The 25233-nt window shown below is 37.0% G+C and overlaps 2 protein-coding genes across 3 annotated transcripts in view; one reads left to right on the top strand and one right to left on the bottom strand.

The window, feature by feature from the left end:
• Window positions 1–587: 587 nt before the first annotated feature.
• Window positions 588–9833, top strand: si:ch73-257c13.2 (protein ANTAGONIST OF LIKE HETEROCHROMATIN PROTEIN 1). 2 transcript variants are annotated; one of them, XM_039758632.1, is made up of 3 exons: window positions 588–860; window positions 8558–8657; window positions 8855–9833. In XM_039758632.1, the coding sequence occupies exons 1-3, from the start codon at window positions 853–855 to the stop codon at window positions 9746–9748; spliced, it is 1002 nt and encodes a 333-aa protein (XP_039614566.1). In that variant the 5' UTR covers window positions 588–852; the 3' UTR covers window positions 9749–9833. The 2 variants fall into 2 exon arrangements, with proteins under 2 accessions (XP_039614566.1, XP_039614565.1); XM_039758631.1 differs by having other exon boundaries at window positions 588–865.
• A 1551-nt stretch (window positions 9834–11384) lies between these two features.
• The window catches only part of LOC120532552 (centromere protein H-like), a 28932-nt gene continuing 15083 nt past the window's right edge, over window positions 11385–25233 (bottom strand). Inside the window, exons 5-10 of the mRNA XM_039758633.1 lie at window positions 22782–22850; window positions 17371–17427; window positions 15858–15921; window positions 14343–14394; window positions 12014–12174; window positions 11385–11778 (exon numbers count right to left, since the gene is read on the bottom strand). Coding sequence (XP_039614567.1) covers window positions 11689–11778; window positions 12014–12174; window positions 14343–14394; window positions 15858–15921; window positions 17371–17427; window positions 22782–22850 — 493 coding nt within the window. The 3' untranslated portion in view covers window positions 11385–11688. The remainder of the gene's footprint in view (window positions 11779–12013; window positions 12175–14342; window positions 14395–15857; window positions 15922–17370; window positions 17428–22781; window positions 22851–25233) is intronic.

The raw sequence follows: 25233 nt of genomic DNA, 5'->3' as shown, positions 1-25233 counted from the left end.
CAAAGGTAAATACTAATTGAAAGAGCCGGGAATCCATGCGTGAGGCGTCTTATTTTAACTCTTGCTATCGTATAGTGCATTCTGCTTGTCGGCGTTAGTTATTTATATATTTATATTTTTTAGACATCAGACACTAGAAGTTGCTGACGAACCCTTCTCTTCGTTGTCAGTCTGTAGCAGCGAAAAAATAAAAGCAATAAGAGTTATAACAGACGTCATTGAAGTGGATCATGAGTTTGTGTAATGTTAATGAAAATGGCCAGGAGGGGTCACTAAAGAGGTGAGTGTCAAATGCTTCGAAGCTTCGATACGATTTCCGACACAATTGCTTCAAACGTTTTGATGCTTCATGAGGCTTCACTCCGCCCATCACTACCTTATTCCCATTCGTCACTAGGCTCCTTAGTCACATATCGAAATGATCGTCCTTACTGTCGTTAGCTTAACTCTCGATTCATTAGGACTGAATGTTTTCCGTCCACGGTCGGCGAGTTGTTTTGGGATTGGTGCGTTGCTGAGCAAAATTTAATTCTAATTGGAGAAACGTGGCGGGAGGTGGAGTCTTTGGCTCACCTTGTTAGTTTATTGGTTCGTTTCTCTACACAAAGCGGCCATGTAAAATGTTTCAGCTTCCGTAGTAGCTATTTACTCATACTGCGATATATGTAAATTGTAATGAATGTTTAAGTGACCTTTTTGTTTTTCGTGAAAGAAAGGCATATGTGCGCTCCATTGTCATGGAAATTGGTGAGAGTAACGCAGCGATGGAGGCAATTATTGCATTTCTTGTCGCTGAGGAGATCGATGAGATTGAAGCACCAGTAATTTCTTTTGCTCTACAACATCTTCAGGATGCAGCGGTAAAGTATGTAGTATTTATTTATTTGTACCTACAATAATGAAGATGCAAACTTCAAAAACAACATAGAACAATATGAAAAAGGGGCACAAGGGAGGTCTACTACTATATAGTTATACCTGCAACTAGCCTAAGACAAAATACAGTCTCCTAAACTCTGTCACTGCACCAGCCGCAGCAGCTATCCTCTAGGAGACAAACTGAGCAGCTCCAAAATATTTAATAATACAAGTAAATCGAGGCCGAGTAGAAACGTTTAGAAGGATGGAGATTAGTTGTCAGTCGTTATGAACGTTGTGCTGCTGCGTCGCCCTAGACGTTCGCGTTGCGGGTTCGGTCGGCAAGGAGCTTGCATACTCTCTCCATGTGAATGTGGGTTTCCCCCGGGTGCTCGGTGGCCGCAGAGTGTGTTTATTGTTTGTATTGTGTCCAGTGTGTTCGCTCCTTGAACCTGGATTGAGCAGGTTAGAAAATGACCAGACATTAAACAATTGATGGTTTAAAGAATGCTTATAGTACGAATTGCTCAAATTTAGAATTATATATGAAATGTAATTTCACATAGGTATTATAGAGTATAAAAATATCTGACATAGTATATGTAAAGCTGAATTTTAATAAGAATGATTTTGCTGTGACATAGCACATACGAGGTGTGACCAAAATACGGTGATTGCTACTGTCGAGCGTCATCCAATGGAAAGGAAGGGATGTTCAATACGGGAAGCAGCACGTCGAACCTTAGTAACAGTGGGTGACAAGTTCCAAGTTGTTTGGTGCAGTCAGTCGGTTGTGAGCTCCGGTTGAGAGAAGGTGTGTATTAAAGTGTGACGTAAATCATGGATCGCGAACAACGCATTAACGTGAAATTTTGACAATGCTCCGTGTCACACATCACTTCTGCTACGGTAATTTCTCTCAAATAAAAACATTAGGATGTGTCCTCCTCCACCTTAGTCACCTGATCTGGCTCTTTTGCCAAAGTCAAAATGACCATGAAAGGTACACGTTTCGAATCGATTAGGACATCGAGGCAGCCACTGCAGCGCAACTAAAGACACCCCCGAAAAGGGGACTTCCAGCACTGCTTCAGAAAGTGGCGAGACCGATAGGACAAGTGTGTTCAAAGCGACGGGGTTCATGGCAATTTTGTCTCTTACTGTAATATTCTTTCAATTTCAAACATTCACCATATTTTTTTTTTATCACACCTCGTATGTTCATTTGAGATTATTCAGATCTGGTATTTTTATCAGTACTTCAAATTTGTGTGGAATCCTGGCAATAGTGGCCACAATTAATGCACCAAACCAAGATGGGGGTGCCAAGTATAATAAGTTTCCACCTGTGGTTTTTCTTGTTTTAAGATAGTTTTATTTTTCTAAGTTTTTGATTTTATTTTTAGTATTTCATCATTGTCCAATTTTCATGTTTCTCAGTGTTATTTAGTTTTTTATTGCTCACCAGAATGTCCACACAGGCATTGTTTTGCATTAGCAGAAGCAGCTTCAAAGCTCTTCATAGTTGTCAAAGTGTATATCATTCATGTTGTACCTCATAAGCAACAGGCAAAACCTAGGTGATGTTGTAGAATAAAATCCTAAACCAATCGTATCCAAAGCTAGGAAATTGCGCCCAAAATCCTTCTGGTTTCACTTTAGACTTTTATTAACAATAATAAAAAGCTGTGTTCTGTCCACAGAAAAAGCCGTTGTTACCAAGTATGAGGACATTTGACACACCTGCAATGCTAATGGACAACAACTAGTGGCATTTTGCTACCTTTGTGCCATTGCCCCTCAGTCATGGTCACTTCTCATTAATTTCCTGTCCATCCATGCCCATAAATTTTTTTTTATGCTAATGATTTGCACCTCTTTATTCTAATGTTCAAAAAAAAAACAAAAAAACAAAATCTATACAAGAGAAGGCCATTCAGCCCAAAAAAACTCACCAGTCCTATCCACTTATTTTTTCTAAAAAAACATTGTCTAGTTTTGAAAGTCCCTAAAGCTTTACTGTCTGCCACACTACTTGGTAGTTTATTCTAAGTGTCTCTGGTTGTCTGTGTAAAGAAAAATTTCCTGTTTATGCGAAATTGATCCTTAACAAGTTTCCAACTGTCTCCCCATGTTCTTGATGAACTCATTTTTTAAAAGAATAGTCTTTGTTCACTGTACTATTTCCCTTCATAATTTTAAACACTTCAACCATGTCTCCTCCTAATCTCTTAATCTCTTTTGCCATCATTGTCTGTTATGCCTTTCAAACATGTCTCTTTCTTGCTAATCTCACTCCCAGTATTTGGCATTGACTTTCAGGGTGCCGTTTTACATTGGCAGAATATTTACACATAAGACGTAATGCATAACGGTGGTTAAACCATTTTGGTGAGGTTCTTCTTCTTTTGGCTGCTCCTATTAGGGGTTGCCACAGCGGATCATCTTCTTCCATATCTTTCTGTCCTCTGCATCTTGTTCTCTTATACCATCACCTGCATGTCCTCTCTCACCACATCCATAAAACTTCTCTTAGGCCTTCCTCTTTTCCTCTTCCCTGGCAGTTCTATCCTTAGCATCCTTCTCTCAATATACACAGCATCTCTCCTCTGCACATGTCCAAACCAACGCAATCTCACCTCTCTGACTTTGTCTCCCAACCTGAGCTGACCCTCTAATGTCCTCATTTCTAATCTTATCCATCCTCGTCACACTCAGTGCAAATCTTAGCATCTTTAACTCTGCCACCTCCAGCTCTGTCTCCTGCTTTCTGGTCAGTGCCAGTGTCTCTAACCCTTTCAACATAGCTGGTCTTATTACCGTCCATTAGACCTTCCAAGCAGGGAAAAAAAAGAAAACCATGAATAAAATAACTCAATTTGTGTGTGATTGCATTTAGCAATATAAATGTACGGTGTTTTACAATATAGTGTGAATGGGGATGAAGGGATCCCATTGGCTATTCAACGGCTGTTTGTTTGCTGCTCAGTTCAGATCTAAACAATCCCAGTGAGACGTTTGTGGTACTGCAGAGTAAACTTGTCCATTTGTGTTTAATTGTTAATTGGCAGTTGGCTTAGAAAACAAGAAGCATATAAAACTAAGGATGCAGTTGAGTAAAGCGTAAAAATCAATCAAAGTTTATGAATCTTAAATAGTAAGTTAAGTTAAATGAAGCACAAAAGTGTAGCTTACTGTTTACAGCTGCTAGTAATTCTCTTCTAATTCACGAGCCGGGCCGGAAGAAGAGCATTTTTGAATAAATGTGTGTAATAAAAATTGGTGATTGCTAATAAAAGGCAACAAAATTGTACCATATTTATTCCATCTGAGCTTCTAGTTTGCAGGTGTTGCCATAAGGTTAAGGTGGCTCTGCATTGTTCTCCACGTGGTCCAGGAAAGAGTGGCACCAGTTTGAACCAACAGTTACATTCAGTGGTCGAAAATATTGAAAGTATTTTGTGTAGCAACTTCTGCTCCTCCTGTCCTTCAGAGTCAGAGTAGAGAGAACTGTAATTGATCAGGATTTGTAGTGTTTGCACAGATTTAAAAAAAAAAAAGTCTAAAAAGATATATCGATTAATTAACAGGTGAAAAGAATTGTCTGGTGCTTTTCCTGATGGGAAGAAATTGCACCACCTGTCAAGTGTCAGAAATTTTAAAAACTATTAGCAGCATTTTGGAATTTGTGCACAGTAAGAGGAGGAGATTGCCGAAAAATAAAAACACCAGTGCTAATGGTATCTTTTTAGATTTGAAAACAGAAACGCAACATATTTAAGGTTTGATATCAGAGTGGCATTCATGACACTACTGTTCGTAGTAATGTTGTACATTTCAATTTAGTGACTGTATGCTGACAAAGATGTTTAGGTGTTGTAACGTCCTAAAGTAGTAAACCCGTTTTTCTCGGGTAGGCACCCTGTTGTTATACACTATATGGCCAAAGGTTTGTAGGCACCTGACCATCACATCCCATTCCAAAGCCATGGACATTAACACGGAGTTTGCCAACTGAACTTCGGCTATAACAGCCTCCGCTCTTGTGGGAAGGTTTTCTACAACATTTTGGTATGTGCGTGTGGGAATTTGTGCTCATTTAGCCAAAAGGGCATTTTTCAGGTCCAGTACTGGCATTGTATGAGAAAACCTGCCCCACATGCACTGTTAGATTTTCCGCATCGCCTACGGTTTATTTAAAAAAAAAAAGTGCCGCTTGCAAAAAAACTTCAAAGCAATGCATATTGTCTGTGAGGTTGTGAGAGCCCGACTTCGCTTAGTTTGACTTCGAATATGAGGTGCTAATAAATCTTTAAGGTACAATATTCCCCCTCGGCTAAAGCTGTAAATTTCGAAAAGAATTTCCTCCGGGAGCAATAAAGGATCTTGCCGATCGCGCAAAACCCTCTTATATGTCAATATCAATTGGTCACTCATTCAAGAACTGCAAAGCCATGACTGAGTGAATTCCATGCACGGACACTGACTAAGTGTGTGAGTTAATCCTTGTTTACGTAGAACAGAACTGCTCCGAGCAGGTTTGAGGATTGGATCTGCTGCTATGACAACACATCCAGCAAGAGTCTCGAAAAACCGACAGATCGAGGATCAGGCCAAATCGTCAGCAATTACATCCGGCTAAACGAGTAATCCACGTACGAAAAATACCCCCCAGGACTACAATCTAGGCAGATAACTTTGATGCACTGTTATGTCAAGTCAAAGCTGCCAACGATGCACCTACTAAATGCTGACTTGAACGTGATGAATACTCATGCAGTCCATTGTTTTCTGTTTTATAGTTGTAATTTTAATTTAGATTTTTTCACTGCAACATTAAAGATTCCTTTTCTGCCGATTAGAGCCAAAACAAATGCGGATTAAGTTCACCCCGATTCAGTGTTGTACGACAGTGAAATGTGAACGTTTCAAAGGGGTGGATGCTTTTTATAGACTGTGTAGTACAATGAAATTATTTGCATGTCGCCTTAGAACTGTTGACAGTAATACTACTAAGTACTAACAAAACTTAACAAAACTTGCCACATACAACCAAATACTTTCAGATATCTTAATATAAGAACAAGCGTCTGTGTGTTCTGGTTGCTATGTCTCTGTCATTCCAAAAGATGGCGCATCACAAACATTAAGACTGCTTTTATGAATCCCATACCAAATGACATATAGGAGAGCTGTGGTGTGCTGCAAACGTTAACGCTAAGGTTTACATTGATTAATTAGATTTAACACAGCTAGCGTGTGCGTGCGTGTATATAACGTCGGTGAGTGCCAGTGGCCCAGTACTATTTCCCAGTACACAAAGAGAGGGCCTGATCTTGTCCAAACATACATTTAAATAACAGTTCTACACTGGAGATGGGGTAAAGTAATCATTACCTGAGGACCTTGGTAATTTTAGTAAGTAACTGCACATTCATGCCTCAATAAAGATTTCAGAGGCCTTTTTTTTTTTTAACCATAAGTGAGAAATAACCCCGGGTTAAGCTGTGAATTTATGTGTCAATAAAGTTCCATCATTGCGCTGTTCCATCCGGATAGGACACCAAAAGAGTTGCTTTCCATGGAGCTTGTTGTGTTCCTTACCAGTGTGTGTCCAAATTGTGTTTTGTCCAGTTTGATCGCTGCATACATGTGCCAAAAGCAAATCTGCAAGTCTTTAGAAATCCCCTGGCCCGCTGTTTTACCATCCCTTTAAGGGTTTTCCCACCAATGCACACACAGGCAGTGTAGGTGAAAGTCTGTGTTGTTTGGCATTTTGTGAAAGAAACGTTACCCTAAGACCCATTTGAGTAAAAAAAAATCAGGCAGGAGGAAGCTTGTTCATCCATCCATCCATCCATCCTGCTATATCCTAATTGCAGGGTCACGGGGGGGTCTGCTGGAGCCAATCCAAGCCAACACAGGGCACAAGGTTCATGCGTCTTTAATTTCTCTCTATGGAGCGTCCCGTCACAGCAGTCTGTTGTGGTTCCAGAGCAAAGTCAGAGTCCCATATTTATAGACAACTAGCAGATTACCCAGTGGCATTGCTCACTGAGTGGAAGGGAAAAATTTGTGGCTCTCATGAGACAACTGCACTAATAATCCAATTCTATGATAGATTTTCCCCTGCATTTTAAATGTCGACATAAAGCCAGACTCCTCTGTAGCAGCGATGGTGCCCAACAATGTCATCTGAAAACACGAATTGTATTTCCTAATGTTCTGTAGAAAATTAGTTGATTGTGGATTTGCGCCAGAAATAAGAGACAACGGCGGTTCAGGTGGATGGCTTAAAGGTGTTAATTTCACCTTGCCGTCTGAACAACACATCCCACGTGATTCAAATTTAAAGTTCTGTGCTTGGCAGTACTCACACACAATGTCCATTTCTCTTATTGTAACTTTTGGATGTAGGCAATAATCTTTTTCAATGTTATAATTGAATCCCTCCATATACAGACCTTGATGCCTGTGTGACGTTGGTGGCCTGTGAATACTGCATCCGTCGAATTCGATTCTGTTCAACACGTTGTTCGGGTGTTTGTGAGGCCCTCAATTGTGATTGTCGTATACGTTGGTCAGCGAGCCTTCTCTCACGATCTGCTTCTGTCTCGCTTTCTCTGTGTATGGTCATACGTAATTTCCGTTTCAAACGCAAATGCATTATATGTTCTGTGGTCATACGTAATTTCCATTTCAAACGCGAAATGAATTATATATACTAGCAAAATACCTGCGCTTCACAGCGGAGAAGTAGTGTGTTAAAGAAGTAATGAAGTAACTACTAAAATATATATATATATATATATATATATATAATTTTTTTTTATTTATATGAGTTTACATAACAGTGGTGAATTAATGCTTACGCCGCATCTGACATTTACTGATTCGTTCTCTAGCTTATACACCTAAATAAATGTCTCATTCTGCTACATTCTGGTCCTTCTCAATATTTCTTAAGTTCAGCTTTTATCCTTTTTATGGCATTTCTGTATATATGACAATTGTGAAATCTTGCTCTAACTCTTTCTTGCTCAGACAACCTTCCATCTGCTTTTCTGATAAGCTTGCTTTAATAACCACCCCTTGTAGCAGTCTCTCCATGCTACTTCTAAGATAAATGCTATATTTTAATGTGGAAAGCATACTGAAACACATCCTACATAATAACTACATCACCTCTTGATCACCTTTATTTTCTTTCACACTTTTTAGTCATTTAGTGCGGCCAGAGATACTTTTGTAAGTGATGTGAAAACGCGTAGTTGATGTGAAAAAATGTAGTCTTAGTGTCAGCTATGAACCTGTTAATTTTTATTTATTTATTTATGTATGTATGTACTTTAAAGGATAGTCATCTCTAGTTATTTCCAGTAATTTGCAAAATCTAAAACCAAGCAAGTCATTCTGAGGGCCTTGTACTATATTGACCACAGTGAGTACCACAAACATCAGTTTTTAAAATTTTTAATGCTTTTTTATTTTTTGCTTGATTTTGAGATAGACAAACCCATCTTTTTTTTTTTTTCTGTATTGTAGCAAACGCGTTTATCGAAACATTACGATGTATGGTCCCAGATGTGGTTCACACAATTTGGCCTCAGTCTTATTTGTTGTTTTAAAAATATTTCTCTCTTCAATTTTATTTTGAAGTACAGCAATTGTTAAGTAGATTAATCTTTTCTTTTTACAGAGCTGAGTTGAAAACTTCCAAGTTCCTTTCACAGGTTGTTCCAAAGTACAGCCTCAGTGAGTTTCAGAATCATTTTCGACTGACTCCACGGCAAGTTGAAGTTAGTATTGTTTGAAAGTACTAATAATGGTTAATGAGAATGACATTATGAAAAGAAATTAAATTTGCTGTTTCATTGTAAAAATGATTCTACAGAATTTGAATGTGCTAAAATGTGAAAAGCCTATTGTAGAACATGATGACCTGTCCAAACATACTTGGAATGTATCGTAATAGTAAACCTGTTTTTGTTTGCAGGAATTAATTGCTGAATTGCACCCATTTTACAGTAATCAGCGAGGGACAAAATGGCCACTAAGGAATGTTGTTATGGCGAGTTTGTGGACTTTATCAAACCAGGAGTCCTACAGAGAGGTAGCAGTCAGGTTTGAAACCAGCAAATCTGTAATTTGTTCTCATCTCCATGAGTTCTGTTCTCTGGTTTCAGAACATCTGTCGCACAAAATATCCTGGCCAACGGGGACCCCAGCGATTGAGAATGCAGAGCATTTTCTACTGTTTGGCTTTCCCAAAACTGTCGGTGCAGTGGGCGGATATCAAATTCCAATTGAAAAACCCCAAAATGTTGAGGATCCAGATGCATATTACAATACACGGCAGCATTACTCCATCAATCTAACAGCCTTTTGTGATTATAAGTGTAGGTTTATCCATATAAACATTGGTTATCCTGGTAGCTGGGATAATGCCTGTATCTTTCAAATGACAGATGTCGCCAAAATACTTGAAGGGGACCCTCAATCTCTTATACCTGAAGGTTTTCACATAATTGGACACACAGATTATCCTCTTTCGGAGTATATGATGACTCCTTTCGTGGACAATGAAAATCTGACAGAACAACAGAAGAATTACAACACTAAACTATTATCAGCCCTGACGGTGGTAGAGAAGGCATTTTATTTGTTAAAGAATCGTTTTCGCAGACTTGAAGCCTTAAAGATGAGCTCCATTCGTTACATCAGCACTGCGGTTAAAACCTGCTGCATACTGCACAATATCTGCTTGGAAATATCATCAGACCTGGATGTGAACATAACTGACCTCCAAGAGACAACAGGGCTTCAGCCAGCACCTGTGGCTAACGAAAATGGCATTATAAAAAGGGATGAAATCGCTGCTTCATTGTAATGACTACTTTACAGAATCTGATATCATAAGATTTTTATTTTTAACACTTGTATTTTTGGTAATAAAATTATCAAGGAAAGTGAAATATGTTGCACTCTTTTTCAAAGAATGGACAGCTGCTGTAACACACACTTAAAACACAAATAATTTTCATCTAATGGGCAGGTGAGTATTCCGGTCAGCAGATAGTAGATGGCTACTTTTGACCTTCCTACAATAAATTTAAGTGTGACCTGTGCTATGTAGACATCCATTAATAAAATGCTAAGGTCGGTCTGTCTGTCACATGTTTACTCCTGAACAAATAAGTCTAGAACCTCAATCTTAGTCTTATTTGAAAGTATAGGACATGATCTGGTCTGGAAATAAAAAAATAAAGTAAAATTGGTAAAAACAGGTGATAACCACCATAAAGAAGAAGAGCAATGACAACGGTGAAGCAACTAGCAAATCACAGAAGTCGATTTATGTCATTAAGAATAGGAAGACAAGACACTAAAGCACATAGACGAGCAAGAAGTAATCCTGAACAAAGTCTGATATGTTGTGGAGTTTCAAAACGTTTTGGGTCATGGCCACCTGGTGGCCAGAAATGTTTGATGTATTTATAGCACTGCCATCCAAAGCCCACCTGTAGACAATCCCCCAGCACATGATACATAACAAGTTCATAATTCTCATTCACGTGTATTGTTTTTATTGATCAAACTTGAATAAACGTAAAAAAAGGGAAGACAAAGTGACCAATGGCTGTGTGTTTATGGCAAAGTGGTCAAAAAACCAACTGGTAACCACCATAAAAGCAGAAAGAAAAAAAAGCAGTGACATCTGCTTAGCAACCAGCAAATCACAGAAGGCAATTAAGTGATACAGAGACAGAAATGCAAGGTGACAATTGAAAAAACTGTTAAATATTTAAAACATTGCTTTTTCACTCTTAGTTCAATGTTTTTTGAAGACCACTGCTTAGCAAAGTTACATGAGCAATGAGGTCGATGTCAGGCTGTATTTTTTAAATGTTGAAAACAAAAGCATGTGCTTGTAGAGGACCTCAATGAAGAACGCATTTAAAAAGCATAGGGTTGTAACAACTTATCGTCATAATCAATTATTAACGTTGGCAACAATTACTTTTGAGGATTAGTTGATTATGTTGTTTGGCTGATTACGTTGTGCACCACAGTTACGTCACAAGTTCATTTAGTTGTGAACTCCTTTGATAAAAAGACAGACGGTAAGCAAGTGGCAGTGTGACGTAAGACTTTCGGAGTTTGGGAGCCCTTTACTCTCAACGCGGGGGGGAAAAAGGTTATGCATTATAAAATGTGTAAGTGTGATCTCGTATGGTACGAGAGCCCAACAGAGGTGCACAAACATTTAAATGGGAAATATACTTTTACAGGCTGTGTGGAGAAGGAAGAGAAAGGAAAAGAAAAGAAATTTTAGGACCCTAGGTCGGTGTGTTTGGCAAAAATGTTGTTATAAAGATCAATTTAATAGCTTCCAATACAATATAGGTACAGACTCATTTATTAGGCATATTTGCTGTATGTGTCAATTAGGACACAGTACTAGATACATTTACAATTGCTCAAAAGAAATATTGTATACAAAAATAAGTCACAATAAACACGGCTTGTGTGATATACCCGATTTGCATTAGATCAGTTTATTGCAATAACAAAAAGTGAAATCAACAGTTAATTCAGAAGTTACAACTAAACACATTAATGACAGCAAATTAAGCAGTATTTTAAAACAATTTTAAAATTCATGATGCATTCTTAATACTCATGATTTTAAATCATACCTAGAAAAAGGCACATTTCTTAAAACAGTGGTACAGTATAACTAAACTTTAGAACAGTAATTGTTAACACTAATAACCACCATCGTAGACAGCAGTGTAGTCCACGTTATCAGTCACTGCTTCATAGAACCTAAACTGAGAAATTCTTTTCGAGCTGTAAGACGATTTCTCGTAAATGGGGATCTGTGGCCCAGTTCACGTTACTTCCCAGAATAAGACCCTGAAACAAAGAAAACAGTTCAACTGAAACCAAGTGCTGCTCTGATTTAAAAATAAGTTTTATATTAAATGTACAGTCATGCACTGGGATACATCAGGCGGTATCCAGAAAGCACTTCACTTACATTGGTATTATGGGCATTTTACATGCATTATTTATGTGAAATTTAATGTATCGTTTTGTTAACAAGGAAGTAAAAAAAAAAAAAAAAACAATCTAACACATAACATTGTACCTGAAATACATTTTCTGTCAGAGCAGCAATGTTAAGATATTTTTCCAAGTATTCCTGGCCTTGTTTCAACACCTCACTTTTCATTGACTGCACCTTTTTCTCCTTCATTTTGCTGACTTTTCTAATCTCCTCCATATTCATCAGTGCGTCTTTCTTTAAAGCTGAAATTAAATATATTTTATTATTTACTACTAGACAGTTTAAACATGAGAAAAGCAAGAAACACGAGTTGGAGTCTCTTTATACTGGTTTGTGGTAGACCCCTAATAAACTGGGTTACATAATGGATGGCAATATTGTTAAAAAGTTAACTGAAAATAGAACTTTTTCAATAAAAGTATCATTGACAAAATGTTCTTTAATTTCCATTTTATTTCACAAACCCAATTTTATATCATGTGGATGCTTATAAATTAGGAAATTAAAAAAAAAAAAAACCCACAACATGTCCAGAATAAGGATTGTTCCTGCCTTGCTCCCGGTGCTCGCTATCCCATGACCCTGTCCTGAGTAACTGGCTTAGAAAATGGATGGATGGGATCTCTGATGTATGGTTCTGTAAAAAATATTCACCTGCTTACACATTTTCTGAATTTTTGCATATTTCACCCTCAAAAATCTTTGTAGATAATGCATCTTTGCTGCTTACCTTGTACACCAAGTAATAATAAAATAATTTAACAAAAAATGTATGCATTTTGCACGTTTTCAGCATATGAATGGATAATGGACATGTGAATTATGTGAGAATTTTTTTTTCCTATTTTCCATGGGCATTTTTCATATCATTTGCCATTAGACAGATCATGTCACCATTATGTTTCATTATATTATAAACAGTTTCTCTTGTTCTGCATGAAAACATAAGATAACAATTTTTTTTCCGGCCATCACTACAAATTACAAGGGGTAAGTAGCCCAAAAAACACATTTTTGGCTGGAGTATTCCTTTAAAAAAATATGAATGCATGCGTATTTTTTTTGAAATATGTGGATACATGATCCTGAAGTGGAATATTCTACAAACATATACTACAAATGCTTTCTTATGTCTGACAGAAAAACACAGGACTCTATAATATGAACCTCAGGCCAACTGTCAAGCATGATACTTGTGCCATGGATTGGAGATAATTTGCCTCTTCAGGATAACAAGTGTGGCTTGTGCCTCCTCCAGACCGCGAGGGGGCGTCCGTCCTGGTTATGTTGGGGGCCTCAGGTGAAGGGCTTGGAAGCCCAGCCCTGTAGGGACCCGTGGCCACCGCCAGGCGGCACCCCAGTGCCTGAATATCCCGGGAGCCCAGCACTTCCGCCACACCAGGAAGTACTGGGGGGAAGACGACAGGGGACACCCAGACGGCTTCCGGGTGCGCAGCTGGCACTTCCGCCACACTGGAGTGTGGCTATGGACGAATGCCGGGAAGTAGCTGGAGCCCATCCGAGTTCCCATTTAAGGGGAGGACTAGAGGCGGCCAGGAGAAAGGCAGTGGAACTGTGTGGCCTGGACTTTGGGGGAACGCTGCAAGAGGCACTGGGGAGTGCACGTAACAATACTTGTAAATATTATAAATAAACAGTGTGTGGTGGATCCAACGATGTCTGTCTTGTGTGTGTCCGGGTTCAAGTTCACACAAGTTACATCACTGAAGGTAACGAACTCTGCTGAGCATCTGTCTTTCAGCTAAAGATGAACTTAACATTTAAAGTGTGCAGCAAGACAATGGTTTCCAAACAGTAATGTCTATCTTTAATAGGATGGATATAGAAGAAAGTCAGTGCTCTGGAGTGTCCAAGTCAAATCAAAGTCATAAATCCAACAGAAAAAAAATATATCAACACAAATGAAATTTTACCCATTAATGAATAAAGTTCTACCCGTCTCTCTTTCTACACAAACAGTTTATGCTTGATCCAGAGTCTGCAGTTCAAGTTTGGAACCCTGTCTTTGTCTGTGGAGCCTGCATATTCTTCTCTTGTCTGTAGGAGCTTCCCTTCTGGTACTCTTGTTTTTTCTCCCACATTCTCAAAGTCATGCTAGGTAGGGTAACTGGAAACTCTAAATTGCCCCTGTGTGAATGCATTTATGGATATGTGTGTGTGTGGCCAGTGAGATTGACTGGCGCCCTGTCTAGGACTGTCTCCTGCCTTGTGCACAGTGCTAGCAGGAGAGTCTTGGGCTCCCTGTGACCCTGATTTGGATTAAGCTGGTTTGAGAATTCTTTTTTTTTTTTTTTTTATAATTGAATTGTTGTCTTATTACAGTAATACAGTATTAAAGAAAAGAAAAAGTTGAAAAGCAGATTTGCAGTTCAAAAAAAGCAACACTCACTTAGTCTTTCTTTTCGAACTTCCCGAAGTTGACTTTTTAGTTTGTTGCCTTCCTGCACCAAAGAGAAAAAAAATGCTAAACAATATGAATAGCTGTGCAACTGTAGTCAGACAGTCTTGGAAAGTTGTCTATTAAAACCTCATCTGCTGATCTCACTCTGATAAATTTCCTCTGCTGTCATGGCTGGGAGTACTTAATTACCTTTGTAGTTAAAGAAAAGAAAGAGAAAAAAAAAAAACAAAAAAAAAAAACCTTTCTAACATATACTTAGGGTTAAGATAATATTCTGTAACAAGTTTAGTCCGATAGCTATTTTCCAGGAATCTTAATATTTAAAATGATATATTTCATCATTATTAGTTATGGCATAAGTTGGTGTTAACCAACTACTAGTTAAGACATTTTTTTTTTTTTTAATTCCAAATGGGGGCCAGTGAAGAAATAATTAAGATATTTGATGTTATTTTGAAAGAAAGTGCTTAGGTTACATTTTAGCACTTACGTAAGCAGTGCCATGTAATTCAAACATTAATTTTATTCCATCTCACTTTTAAATTAGTTCATATTATATAAAGAAATACTTTGCTGATCTAGCATTTTAAACAATCCAAGCTGTGATTTCCTCAATACCATTTACCTTTTCTGCGGAGTGCAGCTGCAATATATCAAAGAGTTTTCTAAAAACATTAGTACAGGCATATTGGTACTTAACCCTGAATTTGTGAAGCACACAAATCAGTCTTGTAAATGTGGAGTGTAAAGAAGTATGAACTAAAGACAGTGCCCAGTTCATCATTTTTGTTAAATTCAACATTATTACTTAAGTTGTGTTTTGCGTAGTCTGACTTCAGTATTGTTGTTGCACTTGTAGATGTGAAACCTAACAAAACACAAAATAAAATCTAAAAACTGTCCTGTTTTAACAATTCATTAAGCCACTGCCAACCTGCATAGTAATTCAAGTTATTCAGACAGGGCCCAGTTCATCATCTGCTTCATATCTTTTTTAAATTTTAAGTGGCAACCCCTGATGAACCTGTTTTCTCCAGCACTTATTAAATGTCAAGAGTTTTTTTTAGTAATTCTGTAACTTTGATGGCTTTCCTGATGCAACCAGTGAATATGGAAAATGAACTCTTTATTTACAGTATCATTCATCGAGTATAACCGAATGCCTCGTGGCATTAATCATAATTTGAAAACACTTTTGCTCAAATTTTATTATCAACATGGAATGCTCACATGTGACTACAGATTAATCTGCATCAAGCATGGAGTTTTTTACCAAGTGAAACATATAAATCTATGAACAACAATCTTGTAACTAAGAATAATACACTGAAAATTTAAAAGGAAGCTTCATGCCTTACTCATATCATGTATGGTATACAGTATATAATTTATATTTTAACTGTTTAAATATTTCAAATGTTTTTGTTTCAAAATATTTCAATTTTAATGATAATTATTTAATGCAAATTTCATCTCATTTTATATAGAAAGAACACTACTTACCTCCTGCAAGTTTAATATCTGTGAATATAAGCGCAGAGTGTGATTTACTGTTTCCTTTATTGCTCTAAAAGGAACAAAGAAAATTATGATTTTAGAAAGTAAAAACAAAAAAAAAAACAAAGAAAACTTTGCATAAAAGATATGGGTTTAAAAGCATGTTTGCAGTGGAGTAGAAATGTGTCTCCTCCACTTACAGCTTTACTCATTATTAATTCAAATAACTACTGCACATCATCTTAAATGGTCTTTAGGTCCAATATGTGCAGTCAACATGATGATTACAAATCTTCAAAATACTAAAGCTGCAGGGCTGGATGAGATTTAGCCACAAATGAACGGGTGTTTTGTGGAAGGCAGGGACATTGGTCAGCATTACTGAAACGGGGCAGGACAAGGGGTTCCAATTACAAAGAGACTGTACTACTCCGTCTCCCTAGGAATGCCTATACGGGGGTTCCATGCTGAAGAAATTGTTCAATAGCCAACCAAGCAGATTCAATTCTGTATGGGGACAAATGTTTTGTCCTTGCACAGATATTTTAGGAGATATTGAAGTTTGCCGATTCTTTCTACATATGCTTTGAATGCCTAACTACCATATTTTGTGAAATGCGATATAAGAGTATGGCGTTCAGTTGTCATTATTGCACAATGCATGTCTCCTGTACTTGTATACTTCTCCTGAAGTCAAGAGTAAGACCATTCAGTGTGATCACTGGACTTCAAAAAGGGTGTCTTTTGTTCTTAAATTCATGAACAGAATATCAAGGAGCAACCAAGTATATCCACTTTGCAAATCTAATGGCTGCTTCTCTACTGTTTGCTTATAATCACGTCCCACTGACCTAATCAAATTGTGATGCCGGACGTGCACTGGAATGGTTTGCAGGCAAATGTGATGCGATTGGGATAAGAAGTCTGTTTGGAAGTTAATCTTTCCTGTTTTCTTTTGCTTCTCATTCTCCAGTGGTGACAGTTGATGTTGTATTATCACCTATGATGAATCCGTTGTCAGACTGTTGAGGTATTCTGCTTGCTTGTCTAACCCATAATCTGTTTCAGAGAGTGGCTGACATAGGATAATAGAATACAAAAATAGTTCAATGCTTTAAAGAATTTTTATTAGAATCTAAAAAATTATATATGTTTAAATATACAGTATTTGTTGGTATTTTTGTTAAATTCAACATTATTACTTAAGTTGTGTTTTGTTGCATATCATTTTGCGTAGTCTGACTTCAGTATTGTTGTTGCACTTGTAGATGTGAAACCTAACAAAACACAAAATAAAATCTAAAAACTGTCCTGTTTTAACAATTCATTAAGCAACTGCCAACCTGCATAGTAATTCAAGTTATTCAGAGAAAAAGTAGACAGAATAAACAAGAGGAAAGCTATTGTTGTATTTGTAATATATTATTATATTTTCCACTGCAGAATTTTAGAAGGAAATCATTACAATGTCAGTGAACATACAGTGTAAATTGTCTCCTGAAAAAATAGAAATACTCACTCTGTTTGTTTATCTTCTTTAACAACTTTCTCTGATATGGTAGAGGAAACCTGTGCTCTAAAAAATAAATATTTATGTAAGATTTAATAATAATTCATAATCCCAATCTACATATTTAAAATAAATTAAAAGATTGTGGCATTCCCTATATACAAACATGTTTATGTTACATTTATGAAAATAATGCTAGGAATTATTTATAGAAATAATATTAGAAACAAAATCTTAAAAAGATATAACCAGTAACAGCAAACTGATCCAGTTTACGTATGCTAGGAAACATTAAGGATTTTCAACGTAATGGTAACTAAAGAATTTGGAAAATGTACTGACTGATGGATAAATATACAGTAATGTCTTGTGGTTATTTACTTGGCTGTTCTAGTATGATTTTTGCACTTTTCTATTACTGCAGATGGTGTTCACGTTGTCTAGATATTTTACTGGCACATTACTCCATTCTGTTCAGTAACATAGTGCTGTCTTGGACAGGTAAACGGTATTGTAAACAGTAAAACTGCCTGCCATCCAAAACCATCATTTAAAACAGGACCATAAGCACCTGTACACACTTTTTATAAACCGGTCATAAGGCTTCTCAGCAGCTGTCCATACTGGTAAGTGCATGAGTGTTTCTCATATACACTGTCTGGAGTTGTTCTAATCATTTAATGTTGTTCAGTGCCTGTTGTTGGTATTGTACCTATGACAGGTGTATAGGAGCCATACAAGTAAGAATTTCATTTCACAATATATACTTGACAATAAAGTTGAATCTGAATGTTCTTATTTAAATTCAGATCTGCTCCGTTTACTGAAAACATTCAAGCCTTGCTTTCTGCTGCACTTAGTGGACAGAACTGGTATGTTTGTACTTTCTTAGTTGTTATCTTAAATTTGGTGCAGTGGTTAAGGCTTTGGACTTCAAACCCTGAGACTGTGGATTCAAATCCTGCTGCTGACACTGTGTGACCATGAGCAAGTCACTTGACCTGCCTGTGTTCCAATTGGAAAACCAGAAGAAATGTAACCAATTGTATCATAAACGTCGTAAGTTGCCATGGTAAAGGTGTCCACCAAATACATAAATGTAAATGGTTGTAGTACTAGTACTGTCACAGATACAAAGTACACTGAAATTCTTACTTGCATGTCCAATTAACATGCCATTCTCCATGTACACTGGTTTAATCAGAGAAGGTGTATTATATATGTACCAAATGTCAAAAAAATTTTGTACAGAGTTTACACAGAAACATTTCTCATTGCTGTAGAGTGTTCTGCCCTATTTTGCTAGTGTAACATTTCTCCAGGGATTGAGTTTTAAGCACAGAAAGAAGAAGAAATAACTTTTCATTTTATAGGGTCACTACTTTTCATTGTGATTTTAGTTTGTGATTATTTTTTGCCTTCCTTTTCTGTATAAAAAAATACTTTTAAAGATTTAGTCCAAAAGTAATGCACATTATATAAGAGATGCAATAAGTCCTCCTTTGTACCCCTCTGCCTTCTTTAATACTCATGACCGTATAGTCATTATGCAACAAACTAGACAAATTGAAAGGAAATGTATGTTTTTAGCACAGTTACAAAAACCTGCACCATAGCTTATACAAACACATGCAGCTGTCTGAGACCACTGGTGATACAAAATGTACTACGGGTACTATAAATGAAGAAAATTATAATAATAATAATACATTTTATTTATATAGCGCCTTTCCCATACTCAAGGCACTTACAGAATATAAGAAAGAATGGCAGGGTATACAGTATATAGCATTGCACAAACCAAATAAATAAATAAAGAAGATTAAGATAGTAAATTCAGAGAAAAGCCTAACAGACACCATAATTGATGGTCTAGCACGCACACACACAGGTTACATGAGCATCTTGACAGAGAGGTAAACTAACAGAAGGGTAATAAAGTCATATAAGAGCTAAAAGCCTTCCTGAACAGATGAGTTTTGAGCTGTTTTGTAAAAGAATTCATGGAGTCAGCTGATCTAATTAATTTCGGTAGGTCATTTCAGAGTCTGGGCGCTATACACCCATGGAGTGTAGATTAGTGTGGGGCACAACAAGATTAACAGAATCTGAGGACTTAGTAGGATTTTACATTCGATTCTGTAAGACACAGGGAGCCAGTGAAGATGGAGCAGGATGGGTGTGATTTGCTCGCTGCTGCTGGTTCGAGTAAGGACTCTTGCAGCAGAGTTTTGAATAATCTGGAGCTGTGATATAAGATTAGAAGGGGCACCTGCCAGCAGCGAGGTACAATAATCGATGCAGTCTATTTATTATGATTATAATGCAGTCTGTTACTTATTTACACCACCATTCAAACAGTCCCTTAGACCAATTTGTCTGCATTCATGAATTTCCACAAATATTTGTCACAGCCGTGTTTGCTTATGCAAAAACAGATCCTTCCAGAAGCAACAGATGCATTACTTGGTGTGACACAAAGGTTGTCAATCACACTACTTATGGTAAATAACAGAGACTTTATTCACTATATCTGAATGAAATCTCATGCAACTCTTTATCAATATGTAACCTACACAGCCAGGAACAATAAAACTCAACCTTTGTTATTAGTCAATACCAAAACGTCCCTAACATCATTAGTGATGAAATTGTTTAAAGGAATTTATAACAAAAAGAAACTGATTGAGAAAAATGGGGCTATTGGATCCACTGCAGTCTGCCTACAGATTAAGGTCAGTATAAAGTCGCAAAACACTGTTAATTAGCTTAATCTTATAGCCTCTTGAACTGTGATAAGTTGTGAAGAGGGAGGAGAACCTGTGCGGATATGGTGAGAATGTGCAAACTCCATACAAACAACTGGGCACAGGATTTGAATCTCCCATTGTGGATTCATGAGGCGGTGGTGCTGTTCACTGCACCACCATGTCACAGTTATCAGCTTTACCTGTCATCCAGACATACAGTACAGTACCTCTTTGCAAAACTGCTTTTCAAAGATTTTTGAATGAATGATACCTTGGAAGGTGGATGACAATCTTTGGCAGGTGGATGACAGCAGTGTAAAAGAATTTGCATATCTGACATGCTGTCATCTGCTGTATCTAGTCTCCACAAGAGTGTTTTGTCTCTTTTATATAGTCTAAATAGAAATGTGCATCATTTAGTTTGATGTGTTTTATGCAACTAAATGTTGCAAAAATAAAGAATCATTAATTTTAGAATTCACCCTCAATACAAAATCACCCAAGGCCAAACAGCAGAACTGACTGAAACTTTTAAATATCTTGGGACAATCACAGATTCAAAACAGACTTTGAATCAGAACAGTAAAGTGGTCTCAGTTAAGTGGCACCAGTGCCATCATCTGAATTAAGAAATTAGTCTTTTTTTTGTGTCAGTTCTAACATTTTGAAACTTTTATTTAGGTCTTTTGAGTTAGTTTTATCTTATGTTCCACAGCCTTTTATTATAAAATTCTTAATTTAAAAAAATTGTTTAGAATTCCACTTTTTTCCAATCAATTTAGAGATTAGAAATACCAAGGATGAAAAGGAAATGGTGTAAATAGTATTTCTTTTCCACAGATGCCAACGTTGTCAATAAACGTATTTCAATAGAGTGTTACAGGCCATTATCCTTAATAGTCTATCTTTAAACTAATTCCTAATAATATTCTGTACAATGCTCATCTGCCTATTTTCTTAACCAGCGTATGCAGCTCAAATTAACAGGAGATGGTGCTTATTCTATAAGGATTGGGAGCAAAGCAGGAAACAAACCCAGATATACCAATCCATTGCAGGACACACACACACACACACTCGGTCTCACTCATACTTGATTTAACTTTACCACAGTAGAATGAAATGATGTATTATACAAGCATGTTTTCATGTTCATTACAATATGTTATTACATAGGAGAATATGATTGACTGTTGAGTATGTGATGCCTTTGAACCTGTGGAGGTTTATAATGCAGAACCTATCCAAATATTTTAAAAACTACTTAAATTAATTAGGTAATATGAAATAAATGTGTTTATTTGCACAACATGCCTGGTGTCAGCACATGTCAACATCCATGAGAAATTGTTTCCGATTTGAACTTGTTTAATATCTGTGTGAATACCTAGATTTCCTGAGTGAAGGGTGCCAGCCAAATGACCGTGTAAGTAAGTACTTGATCTTTTGACAAGCAGGTGACCTGCGGCGTCCTTTAATTGGTTGCTTTCAGATTTTCCCAGGGACACAGCTCTCTGTGCCCCGGACACTCACACATTTATTGGCAGCAAGTACTACTGTTTTAGGTTTTTTTTTTTAATCTAATGTGATTGGACAGTTGTCAACAAAGTATTTTAAGTTCACGTCAATAGTTCACAGTTCATAACTGTAATTAGTGTAACTACAGATGAGCAAGCATGACTTTACAGAGATGGCAACTTCAAGTGGAGCTTCAGAAATCAAAGAAAATTTGGTTATTTTTTTTATGAAATAACCCGTAATAAATCATTCACTTGGAGAGAAAAAAAAAGAAGATCAAGGAGCTTAGACCAGACCAACCTAACTTTAAGCATTCAACAGTAGGCAATGATCGAGGATAAGCTTACACATGGACTTTTTCTGCTTTTCTTATGACAAACAGAGTTAACTAACTGGATGTGGTGTAATACTTTTTTTTGCTTTCCCTGTTTGGTGTTTGAAAGTGTCAAACCGTTGTGTACAATGACGGGGGTACAAGACCTAAAACATCTTTGTGAAAGATACAAGAGGCATGAAAGTAACAGCAGTTACATAGAAAAGTGTTTTTCAACCAGTTGTCGTGGCACAATGGTGCACTGCGAGAGGTACTTAGGTGTGCCGTGGAAATAATAGCGTAGCACACTTAGGTCTGAACCTGTGGGGGACAAGCTCCAAAGGTGGTTGAGAACTGTCTGAGGAGGACAGGACTGCCTGGAGAAACTGGCATAAAAGCTGCTCCATGATCACTATGTTGCATACACAGCACTTACAGAACTTCAGATGTGTCTCCAGTCTGCTCAAGTCCATCTGCCCTCTGTGTGGGCTTGCCAGGGAACCCCATAGCACTGGTGGATAATAGGCATACAAGTTGCTTCTGAGGCAGAAAGGGACAAAAGGGTAAAGCAGCTTGGTGATGCCACCAAAGTGCTCACCAAGTGTTGTGTGTGTGAACGCTGATCTTGAAGTTCCTTTTTTTATTTACTGGCTTCTCTGGAGGCCCACCCCTTTGGGCAGTTGAGCAAGTGTGTGATACACTGTATGTGTTTGTGGTTAGTAAGATAGGGGTGAGTCGTGGGATAAATATGGTTAAAATCTACTATGCTTGATATTTTGTATATATGGACACTGTAAATGAAAAGTTTACATAAGTGTAAGTGCCTCACAATTAGTTACCTGTGCAAGGCTAATGTGGTTTTCTGGTGCTGGTTCCTAGCAGTTTCCAATTCAGTCAAAGCTTCTGTTCTGAAAAAAGAAAAAAAAATAGTGTCATACATATTAACAGAATTATTCTTCTAATATTAGATGTTATACTATAACTCAATTCATACAAAAATCATATCAATTTTTTGAAAGACAATCTTTGTGTGATAATTATTTGTTGACTTTGGACATTTCTTTCCATTTGTTTCCATTTTGAAGTATCTGTTTTTCTTAAGAATTACTTACACCGTTTACTCTCCTGTCTATGGTAAAGATCCTTGCAAAACTGCTGGGTATCAACAATAGCTACTATAATCACTACTGACCCTTCATCTCCCATCCACTCCCAACACATACACAATTCCTCAGATCTGCAGAGAACAAGTCTTTGTGTAAAAATATCTTAGATATGATTATATAGAACATATCGTGATGGCATTTTAAAAAGGTGCTATACAAATTAACAGCTGACTTATGTACATATGGCTACTATACTTTTAAGTTTCATTTAAAATGTTGGGTTAGAATGACTTAAGATCAATAAATTGGTAAAATGTATGTGTATAGGGTTAGGTGGATTTGTTCCCACAATGGAAATTTTGCCTTGCTGAAGAGATTAAAAGTGGAACAACAGAAAGAAAAACTAATGAGTCAACCTAGTGCTCGTTTATATCAGAATTATCCTTAAGTGACTGCCATAAGATTTTTTTCAGTATTGAATGTTGGTAATCTTGGGGATAGGTAATGATATTTGCCTTCCAAAATGAGAAAACATATTTCAATAATCAAATGAAGGTCTAGTAGTTATCATACAGCAACTCTACCTGCTATTCTGTTGTATCAAGTTATTAGTCATTTAAAATCATATTTTGTACATGTCATGCAGAAGTTGGTTTTGTCTTGTGAATAACATTTGATCACTCATTAGCTCGTTCTGGAGCCAATACATTTTATGAAAATTTTTTGACAATGAACACAGGCTTAACCTACCCACAGTGCTCCACTTTATACTACAGACGGCAGTACCTGCTTCATAGCATTCATAAGAAAATATTTATACTGAAAAATAAAATATATTTTGTTGTTGAAAAGTGGATGTGATCTCCTTAATATGGGACATGAGGGTACAGAATATATGCCATAGAGCAAACTATTCATATATTGAATTTCTTATTTAATTTTCTGCATTACATGGTAGCAGAAAACAAAAGCATAAAAAACGGGACAAAGCAAGAGCTATTCCATCCTACTGCGGGGCATGCTCACCCATGTACTGGTTGAGGAAACCCGATTACAAAAATGTGTAATTTCACACAAACTGATGTCTTTAAAACTAAGGTGCCATAGCTAACCACTAAGCCACCACAGACCATTTAATAGTGCAATAATTAGGTGTAGGCCTTCTATAAGAAGTTGCTGAAAACTCAAAAAAGTGCAACTAAACAGCTTTAAGTAAGGGATATTTCTATAACATCAATTTATCTCTGAGACAAAGCAAACAGCATTGTCATTTTAAGACTATTTATTCTTGGAAGATGTACAAGAGTTAACTTGATTAATTTGTTTACATTTAAAAGACATTTTATTTTTAAACGCTCTAAAATGTGTAAGCTTGGGAATATGTTAATGTAGAGTGAATTATCTTATTCCCAGCATGACCTCACAGAGTGTATACATGCATGCACACACACACACACACACACACACACACACACACACACACGCTAATTTAAGAACACTAATTAAGCCCAATCAAGAATGTATAAACTCCACAAAACCAATAACTGGGTGTAAAATTTGAACCCGGTATGCGGAATCTGTGAAGCGGGGCACCAACCACTGCACCACCTTCTTGTATTATTTAGTTTGCTTAATCCAGTTTGTGTTGGGACAGAACCTATTCCAGCAGCACTACACTGTGCACAAAACAGAAACCAGTGTTCAATGTTTGGCATGCTGACAGTCAGTCACCCACCCACGTGGTTCCAATTTAGAGTAGCTAATTAACTTAACACACATGTATTTGGATTGTGGGAGGATAACTCAAAAGACTTAAGAATGACATGCAAATTCTATAGAGTCGGTGTCCGGAAACAGAAAATAAATATTTGGAATTGGCATTTAAAAGTTAAATCACACATGAAATTCTTTTCTTCATGATAAAACGAGAAAATAGGCTGGTGCACTGCAAGTCACTAAACATTGTATTATACAGATTTATAGCATCAATATTGTCATGTATAGAACATACACTTACTCTCAAGAGGCATGCAGCAGAGGAAAAATGATTTGGCAATGGCAGCTGTGTTTAAATAAAAAAATATTAGCATTATGATCTCACTTAAAATGTTTCTATCACCAGGGTGGGTGTATTATTAATAATATTATAATATTATTAATAATACTTACACCAGAATGCTGCCTT

The sequence above is a fragment of the Polypterus senegalus genome, chromosome 7, assembly GCF_016835505.1.
Source record: "Polypterus senegalus isolate Bchr_013 chromosome 7, ASM1683550v1, whole genome shotgun sequence".
NCBI lineage: Eukaryota > Metazoa > Chordata > Cladistia > Polypteriformes > Polypteridae > Polypterus > Polypterus senegalus.
Note: the sequence above shows the minus strand (reverse complement) of the source record. Positions and strands in the feature narration are given on the sequence as shown.

Bases quoted from the DNA above. Each gene is read 5' to 3' on its own strand.
- si:ch73-257c13.2 (XM_039758631.1), top strand. From the start codon at position 738: ATGGAAATTGGTGAGAGTAACGCAGCGATGGAGGCAATTATTGCATTT. The intron at 866-8,557 runs GTATGTAGTATT...TTCTTTTTACAG, and splicing joins CTTCAGGATGCAGCGGTAAA to AGCTGAGTTGAAAACTTCCA. The intron at 8,658-8,854 runs GTTAGTATTGTT...TTTTGTTTGCAG, and splicing joins TGACTCCACGGCAAGTTGAA to GAATTAATTGCTGAATTGCA.